The sequence below is a fragment of the Anopheles maculipalpis genome, chromosome 3RL (assembly GCF_943734695.1).
Source record: "Anopheles maculipalpis chromosome 3RL, idAnoMacuDA_375_x, whole genome shotgun sequence".
Lineage (NCBI taxonomy): Eukaryota > Metazoa > Arthropoda > Insecta > Diptera > Culicidae > Anopheles > Anopheles maculipalpis.
Window position 1 is genome coordinate 40211374 of NC_064872.1, and position 14422 is coordinate 40225795.

The following is a 14422-nucleotide window of genomic DNA, read 5'->3' on the forward strand; positions in this document are numbered from 1 at the left end:
AGATAGCATCTAAACCTTTATCTAACGAAAAGAAAATGGCGAAAATATTCACAACCGATGATACTGAAGCATTCTAAATTTAGTTTTTATCCGTTCCTTCCCTCAAACGAGACAACAGCCTTGATTTTCAGCCGAATAATTCAAGCTATTCCTATGCAAAAATGTAGTTCCAGAGCCTTGATCATGGACGGAGTTGTGCTCTAAATTGACTTTTGATAGAGAATGTTTCGATGTCTGAATTGCACGATCGATCCATTTTTTAGTATTTGACAACATCTGCAGCTTGGTTACATCGAAAAAGAGGCAAACAAGAAAGCTTAAATTGACCGAGAAGAAGCTCACGATTGGACCAGATGTTGTGAAGAAAACCAACAGAAAATAGATAACACCGTACAGATAAAATATTTTCAGGATTTCCTTGGGAGTTCGTACATTGAGAATGTTAAGAAACAAATTAGTTTATTTTAGGACGGACAGCTAAGACAATTTTAAACAATTTTTGCAGTTTGTAGGTGATTTGGTGTGCTTAAGATCCTTTGAAACATTGGTCAGTCTATCAATAAGCTTTTTCCAAACATTGAAAGATGCGGCCGAACTTGTCCGCCTAAATTATCTCATAACGGTCTAGAAAGCATATTCAGGAACCATGCAAAAAAAAACCGCAAATGAGCGACGGAATGGACTGGCCAAAACTGGCAACGATTTCAATGCTGGTATCAACTACGACATCAGCAGTCGAATGTTCGGTGGGAGGACATACCACAGGAGGGATAATCCACATAATTTTGCTGCTCCATTACGTTTGTTTGATTAAGCTCTCCCCGTGGGAACATACATCATTAAGGATAAATGAAAACCCGGATAAGAATGAGGATACAGTATATGTGCAAGCCATGACGGAATGAGACTTGAACTCGTGAATACAAATCTAGTTGATAAAAAACCCGCTTATGAAGGATACTCATAGTCCACACTCTACGTCATCTCTGTTTGCCGAATGCACATAGAGAACTCTTTCAACTTACCTTTGATTTGGATTCACAAACGTAGTTCCAACGTAGATTTGCATTGAATCTTGCTTCAAACATTGTTTCTATACCAACTTTTTATTGTTCCTCACAATCAGTCTTTATCAATAGAGCTACGGAAATGAGGACATCCGTGGGAAACAGAGTCTTAACCTAGATGGTCGCTAATCGGGACAACTTTTATTTTATTATGTACAACTCGATTAATGCACAGCTGGCATCGCATTGCTGTGAGTTTGTATCTGTTTTGAACGGCAATGACAACTACTTTACTGTGTGAATGACGTGAACAGATCCAAAACTCCTTCCATTTGGCATGTTCATCCTGTCCTACAATCCTATCGGTCGATCCTTGCGCTGGACACAACCTCTATAACTCAATACGATACATGTCAATACGATCAATTAACAACTTGTGAAGATGTGCGATTTGTATATGAGTGTGAGATTCTAATGCTACGTTATTCGCTATGTAATGGCCTCGGTTTTGTTTCGTTCTCGCCTTGCGACAATGTCTAACGTGGTGCGCAGCTAACAGTAACTGTTTGTAATAGTTTGCTTTGCTTTTGTTTGAATAATATTTTTAAGGATAGATATACACACGTGAGGACATGTCCAAGTCCTAGGACATGTCCTACAAAGTCATCAATTTTTGCAGAGCTTGTGCTATGTACTATCACGAGAATGCCACAGATGTGATAAGCACTTTGGCACCATTATCCTGCTCGGCAGCAAGCTCCAATCGTAAACAAGGCATCTCATCGGTCAACTTTTGCAACAAGAACTCGCAGTGCAAAATCGCCATGTTCTTCCAGATGTGATTGAATGGGATCTTTTGCATCGAACACTCGGCGACCGTCGTCCATCCGCCGGAACAGTTGATGCGTAGTGTCATCGCTTCCTTGCTGTTGGCAAAGTGGAATGGCGAGCTCTGTCCGATCTGAAAGTAGCCAAGACGAGTTTCGATTCCACTACAGTGTTCGAGGGCACTTGGATAATCCTCCAGCACGTAGGCGCGTATGTTGAAGTCTGCTTCCGGTTTCCGAACAGGACCGAACATGACGATCTTCAGACGCTTGGTGACGTTAACCTCTGGCGCAAGGCTCTCTCCGCCCAGAAGATACTTGCCGAGCTTCCGCGTCATGATGTATGCGTTAAGCTGATCCAGCTGAATGTAGGCCTGTGGACTAGGCACGTCGTTCTCCGAGGACGCAATCTTTTTCCAGCAGTTCGTCACTTCCTCTTTGTAGAAGAGTGACACCTTCCAGCTGGCAATATCCTCGGCGCAGTGCGGAACCTTGATGATGAGCGGTTTGGAGAAATTGCTCTTGGCTGGCCCACACACAATCGTGGGACTGATGTGGGTGACCTGGTTTTCGACTAGTATCGTATCTTTGGAGTCGTACATGACGGCCAGAAAAACATTTATTCTAAGAGCCGTCGGAATGGCTCCCTCTGGAATGGAAAGGGACGTTTGCAGATGTTCCAGTTCCAGCCAACCCCCTTCAGAGGTGACAACCTGACGAGCGGAGTTCGATTTGTACATGGCCTCGGACGAACTGGACGTGTCTAATGAATCCGTCGTGGCGATAGCATAGGTTGAGTTCGCTGCACAGGTAACGTAAGCCAACAAAGGGACATGGACAAGAAGGAAATTGAAACCATCAATATTATGACAACTGTCCGCAGTATCTCATCAATCAGTCAAATTAGCAAAGCTTATAGCACAGGGATAGCACAAAAACACAACTTGCCGATACCACATGAGCAAAAAGAAAAGGAATTGGAAAGCGTATTTCAATTGTTGAACGATACTTACATGTGTTGGTGTTGGATGTCCCCGAAAGAGACTCGGAGCTGCGATACTGACCCTTCTGAGCTTGGTTGACAGGTGACGCCGTTATCTGGCGTTGAACGTGATTCTGCTCAAGTGAGTGATACTGATGGTAATGATGCTGAAGAACCACTCCCGTAGCAAGCTTCTGTTGGTTGTACACGTTCATACCGGTATCGTCCTTGTTTGCAGCCTGAATCGCTTGCCTAGAGAAATGACCGTGACATTTCAAGACGGATAATGATTGAACACAATACGTCATATGTCTCGTGTGCTTGAGTCGAATTCCTGGCAAAATACCAGTCGTGTGCATAGGTGCAAACACTTACATCGAGTTGAATTGCGGTTCGTCGTAGTGATGTTCGGATGTGGATCTCGTCAAAAGTAGTGGAACATTCTGACTCGGTATCTTTGGGGCTTCCATGGTGCTTCCGTTGGAATATTCGTAGCCATTGACTCGTATGTTTATGTCGGGAGGGTTGGAGGAGAGGGTAAGCTTCTTTTGAAACTCGTGTGTGTATGTGTGCTGATCCGGAGACGTCCGTGTGATGGAGTACGTTGGCATTTTCTGACGATGCCGCATGTGCAACAGAAACACCAGGAATGTCAAGCAGAGAGTCACAATGAACCCGAGACCGAGATAAAAGATCCAATCAGAAGCTGTAACGAAATGTAATAAAATGCCACCCGGTCAGGACTGTCGGAAAATTGTTTTATTCTAATGTTATCACAATGCCAGAGTTAGAATGTGTTCGTAATACTTCAGTGCAGTGCGTATACATTATTTTGCATCCAGTTTACATTTTACGATGCAATGCCTCCATTTTGTTCAAATATAATTCCAATATAGTGTTAAGTGTACAATGCATATGCCTGAACGAAATAGATGGCCAATATTTAAGAAGCTTTAAACACTTCGATTGCTCGTACGCCACATTGCTAAAAGTTACAAACAGTGGCCCTTTACATCGAGCATCCAAACCATTGAGCAAAGTACGTCATCGAGTAAAGGAAGTTCTGACGAAAGTCCATCATCGAGCATAAAAGCCTTCCTAGAAAAATGGTTTCCTACATTCCATTACCGTATGTGCACGAGAAAACTCATTCATTGGATGCAACGATTTACTTTTCACTCTTCAAGTTCTCTTCAGGAATGTGGAACATAGGTGTAGTAGCTACTTAAGTCGTTTGAAGAGCCTTTTGCTGTTTTTCAGGCGATGAACGTCCTTACTTAATGCATTTCAACAGATGAACCTCCAAAACATAGAAACAGTGACTCATGCACGACGTGAATCATAACTATTTTTATATTTGGAGAAGTTTTCAAATATGCACTGCGGCCTGGCCTTCCCATTTTAATTTTATTTCATCGGATAAAGTACTCAACTTGCTAGGCACATGAACAAGTTCAAGAAATGCAAACTGCATTGCAAAAATATTGTCAACTGGGGTATGAAGTCTTAATTTTTGTGATATAATGCTGCTTATAAGATTGAAAAGCTGCTTCTAGGTATATCGAAATTCTATAAAACACTCGAACCTAGAAACATACAACACATCTCCCATGATAAGCTTCAATGTAAAATTATGAATTTATGCACATATGAAACGTATCACTATCTCTGCTATCACTTATATTCCCTAAGCTCTTGCATCAATCGATCAGTATTTTTTTATTGCTTCAACAATCTATAAATCAAATCTCACACATACAATCAAGAAAAACATCATGAATCCGCTTCACTTACTCGTACAACCAGCAACGATCACATAATAGCCGGATAAATATTCCCCTGGCGAGCAATCAGTGCGGTTATTATGATTTTCCGCAATAAGAAGAGACTTCACCCTTCTTTCTTCACTCACCAGCATAACGAGAACCCACCCGAAACGTTATCGATTCCGTATGTCTCTTTTGCCTTCCGCTTTGCAGGGGGGGGGGGGGGGGGGGAGGGAAGCGAGATGAATGATTATGTTTATTGTTGATGCTTTTCAAAACTGCGTCCGCAGTACTTCTGGCTTGACTGATGTCAATGCACCATAATGCTGAAAGGTACTTGGGATACTACCGAAACACTACCAGCCACGGCTAAAGATACGTCGCACTGAGGGACGTCCTTTCAGAGAGTTTTCCCTGGTGAATAAGCAAAGGCTCAGATTGGCTCCATTCATGACCGATGATTACGGCTGGCTGAGTGGAGCTCAAGTCAATATGAAGCAAAGGACGATTTTCTGATCTTCCTGCTGTACTATTACTATCGTCGCTTACTAAAACTGCCGACAATGATGTTGCATATGCGTCATTATTCGCCATTCATCTGCGATGGATTTTGTGGAGACAACAAATTACTGATGTTGCATTTATTTGTAATTTTTTAATTTGTTTATGAAATGTAAAGCAAAAGACATAAATTTAAAAATGCAACTGACTACTGCTTTAAACCACAAACTGAATTTCCTATCACTTTTCAATTTTAGCATCAAAAGCTTCCGTCTGTTTTTGTTGTAGTTTGAACAACCCGTTCTATCATTACTTTGTTCCTGCTGGCCTTGAGTAGCAACAACGAATTCTTTCGCAGAGGCTATTTCGATTAGCATAAATAGCAGCTCAAAAACGAGCAAACCCAGGCTAATGCATTATAAAATAGGTGGAAATTGAGAAGAATAAACAGTATTTTCATATACAAAACTTCTTTTTTCTTATCCTTACTTACACAAAAGGCCTATGGGTCTACGAGTCTGGTAATTCACGCCCATTTGAAATACATGCTGTCCCTCACGGGCATTTAATTTGGTATGTAACTTGATACTACACAATGCAGCCATTCTGTCCCTTCAGGAACAATTCTTTACCAATCCTCGGATTCCAAACGTGTCAAATAATGTGGGATTCTTTGTATTACTGCATAACGTGCTGGTAATGTGCTGTTTATTCGTCGGTTTAAAACATCAAACATATTCTTCCGGAGTGAGCGTCGAATTCATGACATCTCAGATTTCTGGTTAATTGGTATTATTCAAACTTCACCCTTTTCCGTTCGTTCCACCAGTTATTAGAGAAATGTGGGAATGAGCTTGCATGAATTTCTTCTAACCTGTATCGTGCTTACTTTGAGTCGCTAACAATTCTTCATTATTTAAAACATTCGTGTGTTGTGTCATATGACCGATGTATGAATTATAAAGAGTGTAAAAGCATAATAAATTAAAAGATTCATGCTTTCACTCAATTCGCTGTAAGAATCGTTCTTTCGTACATTGTAAATTTTGCTCAGCTACTTCAGACTCACCTGTGTCGTCAATTCTGCATTCACCACCCCGACAAACGATGGTTTGAATATCCTTGCCGTGACAACCGTAGGCACTGCTCTCCTGCTCATCATGATCCTCCATCAGGGCAGCCAACTGTTGATGATGCTTCACAAGTGCCTTATCGTAGTAGTCAACATTTTGCGTGCGGCAGATTCTTCTCCTTGATTGGGTGCATTTGTTTGTGCAAGAGCTCCACGCAGACCATGCTGACCAACGGCGAACTGCAAACAAAAGCATTCAGGATTGACCAGAGCCAATATAACCATTTAGCACTATTTCGAAAATTATACACTCTCCGGCATAGATCAGATCGTTCGTTTACAATTTGCCAATATGGATTCTTAAATCTTTTCATATTCTGGAGAGTGTGGCGAGATAAACACTCATGTCAACACTTTCCCTTTTTTAATCAATGCAACACTGCCAAGCACCTCAAAGGGCTAGACGCCTTTCCTGAATAACAAATTTACGAGAATGTACAGTAAGAAGACGAATTTTACCGATAAGAATCTTCGAACGTTTCCTACTGTTCGTGACTTCGAAGTCTTTTCACACTATGTCCTTGGCAGACACCATGGGAAACAAGCACCGGAGAAGCTCTCCAACTACTCCAGGAATTCGTGTGATGCAAATTCCAAACGTGAATCATGTCCCTTAGTTGACAAGAGACTTGAACATGCAGGGTTTTGTCGCACCAGGAGAAAGATGTTCTTGCTGTGTAAGAAGAAACACAGCTTTCTACAGAAAGAACACAAATCACTTTGCTTTTATGTACCAAAGCTTTAGGTTTTCCAAATTCACGAAAGATTGGAATTGAGAAAAGTACTGGTGAACCTGGAATGTCTATTAGAGTTCAAATCACGATAGAAACTGCATCCATCTGACAATTTGAAGTGTGCAAAACTGTTGGTAGTCATTGCTCGATAAAATATTTACTCCACTCCTTGAAGAAGTTGACAGTTTTTTGTCATGGTTTGGAAGTAACAGTGGTTTTATTTTTATTTTGTGTTTTTATTTAGAACACTGAACACCTGGAACTAGGCTGTAAATTTATTTCTAGACGGAAATACTTTAACATGTACTGTTCCATTTACTACTAAAACATGTACTACTTACCGATATCGTTGTCCTCGAAGCCATTAGGAGTGATTATCTGTGTGTCTTCTGAACGTAGAACGATTATTTTCCACATCGTAGGAAGCATATCAAATTGACAAAGGAGTAAATGTAAGAGACAGTGAATAGTTGCGAAGAAAAAGATTAAATGATGTCGCTCATATGGACGGAAATACTATTTTTAACTTCTGCTAAACCTGTTGATATTCTTCCGTCTCCTTACCTGGGCATGTCACACAATCGGCTGTCTTCTGTTGGTTAGGACCTACGCAGGGTGATCCACCATACAAGGGAATCGGATCACTACAGGTTCGTGTACGCTTCCTGCCCTGAGCTGGTTTACCCGGACAGCGACACTCCAACCAGGCGCTCCATTGGCTCCATCCTCCGTTTACTATTGAAATATTTTTTATAGTTAATAAAAACGCCCTGTACCATGACATTTATTTTATTATTCTAGTAAAGTTGCCATTCAAACATTATTTATTTAAGTTATTTTGGACCTTAACAGTTTAATTTAAATAACTAAAATTAAATGATCCTTTAGTTTTACAGGCTGATATCGTATATAGTTCAATCAAATGCATTATCTTACCATACACAATCAGCTCAATAGGTTCCGATGTTCTTTTTCCAGCAATGTTCTCCGCTACGCATGAGTAATTTCCAATGTCCTTTCGGTCGAAATCGAAACATTCCATGAACCATCCAGAAGTTGTATCAATCCCATGGTTATAATTCCAACCCGATGTTGTTTTAGGACCAATGAAAATCAATAACAAAACAAAACTTCCATTATAGGATTTGCACATTTTAACACTTCAACATCCAAATAAAATGTTAGACCTATTGCGTGGGAATCATTTCAGCTTGACAAAAGGGTACAAATGACGTCTATGACTGAAAAATCTTCCACAACATTTCCCTTTCTTACCTGGAGGTTCAAACTTGTTATCACAATATTTCCTTCTGTGGTGAAGGTCAACAGAGAACTTGGTGTGATGGAGATGTTGTTTTTCAACCACGTTATTTGGGGCTTAGGATATCCCTTGGGAGCGACACATTTAATTTCCAGCTTTTCTCCAACTTCAGCACGAATCTTGGTTTCCTGAAGCTCAAAGTTTTTCTTCAAATCTGCAAAGTAAAAGACAATCAATTAAATATAAACGAGTTTTTGATCAAATAGTCACGCGTATTATGCATAAAACATTGCCAAGAAATTCGAGAAAGGAATGGAAGTGAGTCATTAAATGCTGCCATCTCTGAAGATGCACCCTAAATATCGTTTGTTGTACTAGCGATGATTCACTTTCATTCTTTCCGTTTTTATTTTCTGTTTTACCATTTTTTGCACAAGATTCGTTGCGTTACGTTCGATGATCTTCAAAGAAAACCAAGCAATAAATTAATGTGTCATGTGTTTGGTGTTTTATGCATTCACGAATATGTTATACTCTGTTGCACTGCGTCTTGTGACCCATCCACTTGAAGAGTAGTCTTTTCTCATTGGACTGTCTGCATCTTCCAGCATCTTTATACACGCACAAGCCTGATAATGCAGCATGATGCAAGGCGCTCAGTAGATCTTACACAAAAGTACAAATATTCATTTTCGACTCCACGCCACGGTCACACCTTTCCTTCCCTCATTCTCAAAGACGAACGCTTCTTTAATGAATCGTCGCCGTCGGAAGTGCATGGCGTCAAGCAAAACAACGCGACGGTTGTTCCCAAAACTCCGTGACTTCCGTAGACATAACCCACCAAGAAAGGTGAGCTGCTTCGGGAATGAACAACGCACAGCAAACGCACGCAGACAGTGTGATATTTGTTTAGAATTAGACCCAAGGAAGACCCCCATTTGATGCCCTGTTTGTGAAGTCACATCTTCCCTCAACAAAATAGAGTTTTTTGTGACCATGTGCTTTTCACTACGCATTCCGGATATGATTTATGACCCTTGTGGCAGCGGATAGCATATGGGCTCGAATAGCCTCTCTTTTCCTTCTACAGTTGGTTTGTTTTTATAATTAAGCAGATGTAACATTGTGGTGTGCTGAATACAACTTTTAACTCAATCGAAGCAGTTCATCATCAGGTCTTTTGGAGCATGTTTCGTTGGGGATCTCGTGATGTTGGGCTGGGGTATGTTGGGATCGCCCGGCATAAGACTTCGAGTTAAGAATTTTTATTACCAATTTGTTGAAACATCTGTAGGCGATTATTGCCTGAGACAAACGACATTAATTTCGAAAATTCGATTATTATTGGATTTAGTTTGTGAACACCATTTGAAAGAATTATTTTTGTAAATTTAGAGTTTGAACATATTCCGACTCGTACTGTTAAGTTTTAAACCATCGAATTGCTTAAAAGACATTAGAATCGCTTAAAGCTATCTTGATTGAACGTACAGTTCCCTAATCTTTATTCTTCCTAGAAGGGTCGATTTCAGCCTATCGTAGGAGTACTTCACTGACTGCTTTTTATTTCTAATCACTTGGCTTCTTCATTGCTACCATGAGCCCTGGGCTCCGTTTCATATTGTTTAAGAAATTGAAACTTAACCAAAGAAACCATACAAACAGCTTAATACGCAGGAACGAAACACGCGTCGGAAGCAGATGGAAAATGCTTCCCTATCCTGCAACTTAATTCCGGAAAGCATTAACCACACGTTTTGAATACTTCTAACCGCAACGAAAGCCTCTAAGAACAGGGACTTCGATGTGGTGGAAAAATAACACTTTCTTACGGAAAAGACATCCTGAGCGACTAAGAACAGGTGTAGAATGTAACAATATCAGGCCTAATGATTCATACTTTTCGCAAGATTGCAGGGATATTTCAATATTTTAAAGCATTGAGTAAAAAACAATAGCCAGCGCTTCTTAGATGAAATTTTACATTATTTCGTCTCAAGGATATAGACCTCAATCCATATAGAGCTTCTGAACGTTGTTATAAGTTTGCTATAAAGATTTTGACTTTTACAAGAATCAATGTAAACTGCATTAATGCTTTTCATTACCGCTTTTGTACATCGTACATTTCTGATAAGAAATTATGTCAGCAAATGTCAATTTTGTACAAGCCGTGAACCGTTCCGTGAGCCATGAACTGAAAACATTTTTACTACTTTTTACCACAGGGCTTCACAACGACTTTATTATTCATTTCTCCAATAAAATTAAAGTCCTTCTAGCCAAAGCCTATCTAATACAGACCCTCAATTTACTAAGAAAGTACCACCGTTTGTGCAAACTTTTACAGTAACTCATTCCCTTCAAATGGTTCCACCTGTCTTACGAAATGACTCACCCACCCCATTCAACAAGTGATGCATACTTTTAAAGCCTCTTAGTGCTCCTGTATAATTTAATGATTCTCATCGGCTTCTTCACACTGCTCGCAAGCATACTTACACGCAACAATAATCGACGCTGGCTGGCTGACGGCTTTCCCCCGTGGTGCCCAGGCGTGGCATTCGCATTTGAACGGCAGCTTGCCAAAGTACTCGTACACGAGGTCGCGAGATATTGTAGCCGTCACCTCCTGGAAGTGAACCCCACTGTGAGGGTCGACGTGCGATTCTTCGATCGACGGGGGAGGCTTTATACTGCCACTGCACTTGAAATGAATCTGAAAGTATGGCAGATAAACATGGAAGAAAAACATTTTATACCCAAAATAGATCGACCTCATCGGAGAAAACACACACACACACATACACGAAAACAAAATAAACAAAATCTCGGCTCAGAATCCTCGGTGTATGTCCGTCTGATAAAATTTATCGCTACATCCTGAACGATGAATAAAACATAACGTGTCCTGCGAATGCTCGGTATAGTCCTCTTAAAAGGATTAAGAATCCTATAAAGTCGATGCTGGACGCAACGTCTTCTGGCACTTCTTTCTCTCAATCGTCGCATCAAACCTTTCTTATTCAAATCGCCCAAACAGACTGCTTTGCCACAATCTTACTTTCGGTCTGCTGCGGTTCGCAACATTCGACATGCCACTGTTGAGAATCAACACAGCTTTGCCGCTGGTCGTTTGCTGTAAGCCGTTGCGATAAAATATTCATGAAGCTAAAGATGCTCGTAACCCGTAAGTGGCAACAACAAAACTACCAAACCGAAGGCTTAAATCGAGTCAAGAGTAACACTTCCTTGGCGGTTACGCTGGTTCAACTGGCTGCGATGCATAGCCATCCGATCAAGCATATCACAGTCACAGAAAAAGTGGTGAAAATTTATCAAATATTAAATATGTTGCATTCTTTCGTTGTCTGAAACAGTTATCTTGAATGTGAAGCCGAATCGAATAGTTTTTTAAATCCCAAAAATCGGCCTGAACCGTAACACGGTGAAACATTTGGAAAATCTGTTTCAAAACTTGACTTGGATTGTGGTTAGATTTCGTCAGTATTTCGTATTGGTGCATTGTCAGCTTTCAACAATATAAGTTTAAGATCATTGAATAACCAAATCGAACCTTAAATACAAGTCTGTTTTCAGCATTAAAGCGCGCATACTAATCACACAAATTTGACTGGAACTCACTCGTTGTCTTCCCACATGCAACTCTGGAAGTCTTTCTGAGCTGACAAAGCATGTTCATCAGCTAAATTTCATCGAACACTCCTCGTTTATGGCTATTTCATGTTCATGTTCACCCTCTGAGATTGGTCCTGGAGATGCATAAATTAAAAACACTTCCCATCAAGTCCTTTTACTAACCTGCAATGTGTTGGCTGCTTTGCACTTCAGGACGGCTGGCTTGCTCCGGATCACGTAAGTACTCTGAGGCTCGACCAGAAAGTACGGTGCCTCCTCCACCTTCAACCCTCCATCAGTCCTTCCACCAAACGTGCCGAACGCTTCACTCGGCGGTAGGACATCCTCGCCATATGACACTTCACTGTCATCTTCTTCATCATCCTCCTCTTCTTCGTCGTCGTCCTCATCCTCTTCTTCGAGTTCTTCCTGTGCATTCGACTCCAGAGCACCCTCTGTATTCCCACTCTTGTAGTCATGCACAATTGTCGAACCCTTCCGATATTCACCCTCAGCACCTGACGCCCCATTTGACGAGGACGTAGATTTTCCGCCAAAAAAGTTGTCCAACGCATCCGAATTGATGATTTTACCGTCCTCATAATTATCACCTTCGTTCACTTCCCTGGTTCGAGTGTCGTAGTATTCGTCCTTCGCAGCATCGACAACATCATCATCCACAGGAAGCCGGTCGTCAAGCATGTGAGCCGACTTTAGGATGCCTTCTCCCACCTTCATGACGCCTCCTGCCGGCCGATGACGTTGAGAAAGTTTCATTTCCGCTTGATTGTTTTCCGACTTATCGACCGCATGAAGCTCTTCATTCGCTTCCATGGATAATGGAAGCAGAGAGTCATAGTTTTTTCGGCTTTCTGGTTGGTGTACTGAGCTGAACGATACCCTTGCCGACTTTGCATCGGTTTGGTGGGACAAGGGTTGCGATCGATGACGGTTATGGGCAGACCGCCTGAGGCCATTGTCATCGAGTGGCGGTGATTTATACTGTCCCAATGCGGTATCTTTACGCGGCTCGAATGAGAAAGAAAAGGCTGAGGACACATTTTTAACGCCCGTCCGATGATGGTCTTTGATTTCCAGTCCCGAAATTTCGATAACACCGACGATGCAAATAAAATATAGCTGAAGGAAATGTGGTAATTTGCGGAAAACATTCATTGTACGAACGAGGCAGGTGTTTTAAGCAGATGATGTTGTTCAGATAGGCTCAAGAAACGTTCGCACAACATGAATCTTGTCGCTTAAAAGGGGACTTCTATCGATGGAGTGGAAAGGAATCTATCATCTTCGGTAGTATGCTGTAGAATTCCTGTAGCAGTTGGTATGTTTTGTACTACAAAAGCTCGTCATAACTCACACACCGGCGTAGATGATCACGTTTGAGAAAATCGTTGATAACATTACTTTCTTCATGTTATGCAGTGTCCTTGCCTGCATACACAACATCTCGACTTTCTCTAACTTCCGTGCCACATCATCAATGGGTTGAAATCTGCAGAAAAGAGAAAAATTAAATATTTTGTTTAATTTTTGCCGTACTAATTATTCCATCAATTAAAATAGATTAAACTTATATCTTAAGCAGACAGACATGGAGTGTACAATGTCGCGAAAAGCCCTAACAAAACAGGATGTCAAGACAATAAAAGGTCTTAATCGTTTGATTACCACTGGTGACATAACGTCATGAGGGAAAACTACACTTAACGTTATCGAAGAATACGCCAAAAACACTCACAACCAGATTATGGACATCATTTTGGCTTCCATTGAGCAGCATTTCAAAATAGGCTCATTGTACGGCTAACTTATTCCATTCAACGAACTGCAATTCAATAGTGTGGATTGAAACTCATTTCAATTTCTTATTAAAAATGGAGATGCGCTCGATGCTTTTGTGGAACACATTCTTTTCATTCGACTAACGAAAGAGAAGACCATTTCTTTGGGAGTTGGGAGGTAAAAAGCACAAGCAAAAAATAGAACCACTTGAGTGAGACATCAGTTTTCCTTCGCTTCTCTGCACTGACTGCCGGTATTAAGCTCAAGTTTTAATTAAACCATACCTGCATTATGAAAGCATAAACGCATTGCGAAGCGACTTTTATTACTTAATCTTAGTACTTCTCCGCATGGTGCATCCGAACACTATTGTGAAGCGAAAAGTTTATTGAGGTAGAAATAATTTACTTCAAGCTTGCTTTTCGCCAACACACACCGAAGACAAACACCTCGACGAATGAGACGTTGCGTCAGACTGTATTTCTTGCCTGTAATACAATAAACTCCTCCATTTAAGGCTTTTCTGGAATAACGCGCCATCTTCTGCAAAAACCCGCACTCAAAGTTGCTTAAACCGCTTGACTAATTTCCTTGGCCGTTTCTCAACAAGACGTAACTTTTTGTGGCACATTTCCAGCGGTATCAGCTGTGGTGGGAGATCTTTTTGCAACATCAACAATGCAGCTGGGACTGGGAGAAAATGCGGAAAATATGTTACTAATTTTTCCGTTGCGGTTTCCAACTGTCTGACGTTGGATGGATGGCATTCT

At 41.0% G+C, this 14422-nt stretch overlaps 1 protein-coding gene across 1 annotated transcript; it reads right to left on the reverse strand.

The window, feature by feature from the left end:
- Window positions 1-1668: 1668 nt before the first annotated feature.
- LOC126565798 (netrin receptor unc-5-like) lies at window positions 1669-13067 on the reverse strand. The gene is made up of 10 exons (XM_050223008.1): window positions 12036-13067; window positions 10716-10932; window positions 8225-8424; window positions 7886-7964; window positions 7514-7684; window positions 7291-7338; window positions 6153-6395; window positions 3192-3522; window positions 2848-3068; window positions 1669-2636 (listed from the first exon to the last, which is right to left on the reverse strand). The coding sequence occupies exons 1-10, from the start codon at window positions 13026-13028 to the stop codon at window positions 1705-1707; spliced, it is 3435 nt and encodes a 1144-aa protein (XP_050078965.1). The 5' UTR covers window positions 13029-13067; the 3' UTR covers window positions 1669-1704.
- Between the last annotated feature and the right edge of the window lie 1355 nt (window positions 13068-14422).

Bases quoted from the DNA above. Each gene is read 5' to 3' on its own strand.
- LOC126565798 (XM_050223008.1), bottom strand. From the start codon at position 13,028: ATGAATGTTTTCCGCAAATTACCACATTTCCTTCAGCTATATTTTATT. The intron at 7,965-8,224 runs GTAAGAAAGGGA...TTCGACCGAAAG, and splicing joins TAACAAGTTTGAACCTCCAG to GACATTGGAAATTACTCATG. The intron at 7,339-7,513 runs GTAAGGAGACGG...TTCTACGTTCAG, and splicing joins CGATTGTGTGACATGCCCAG to AAGACACACAGATAATCACT.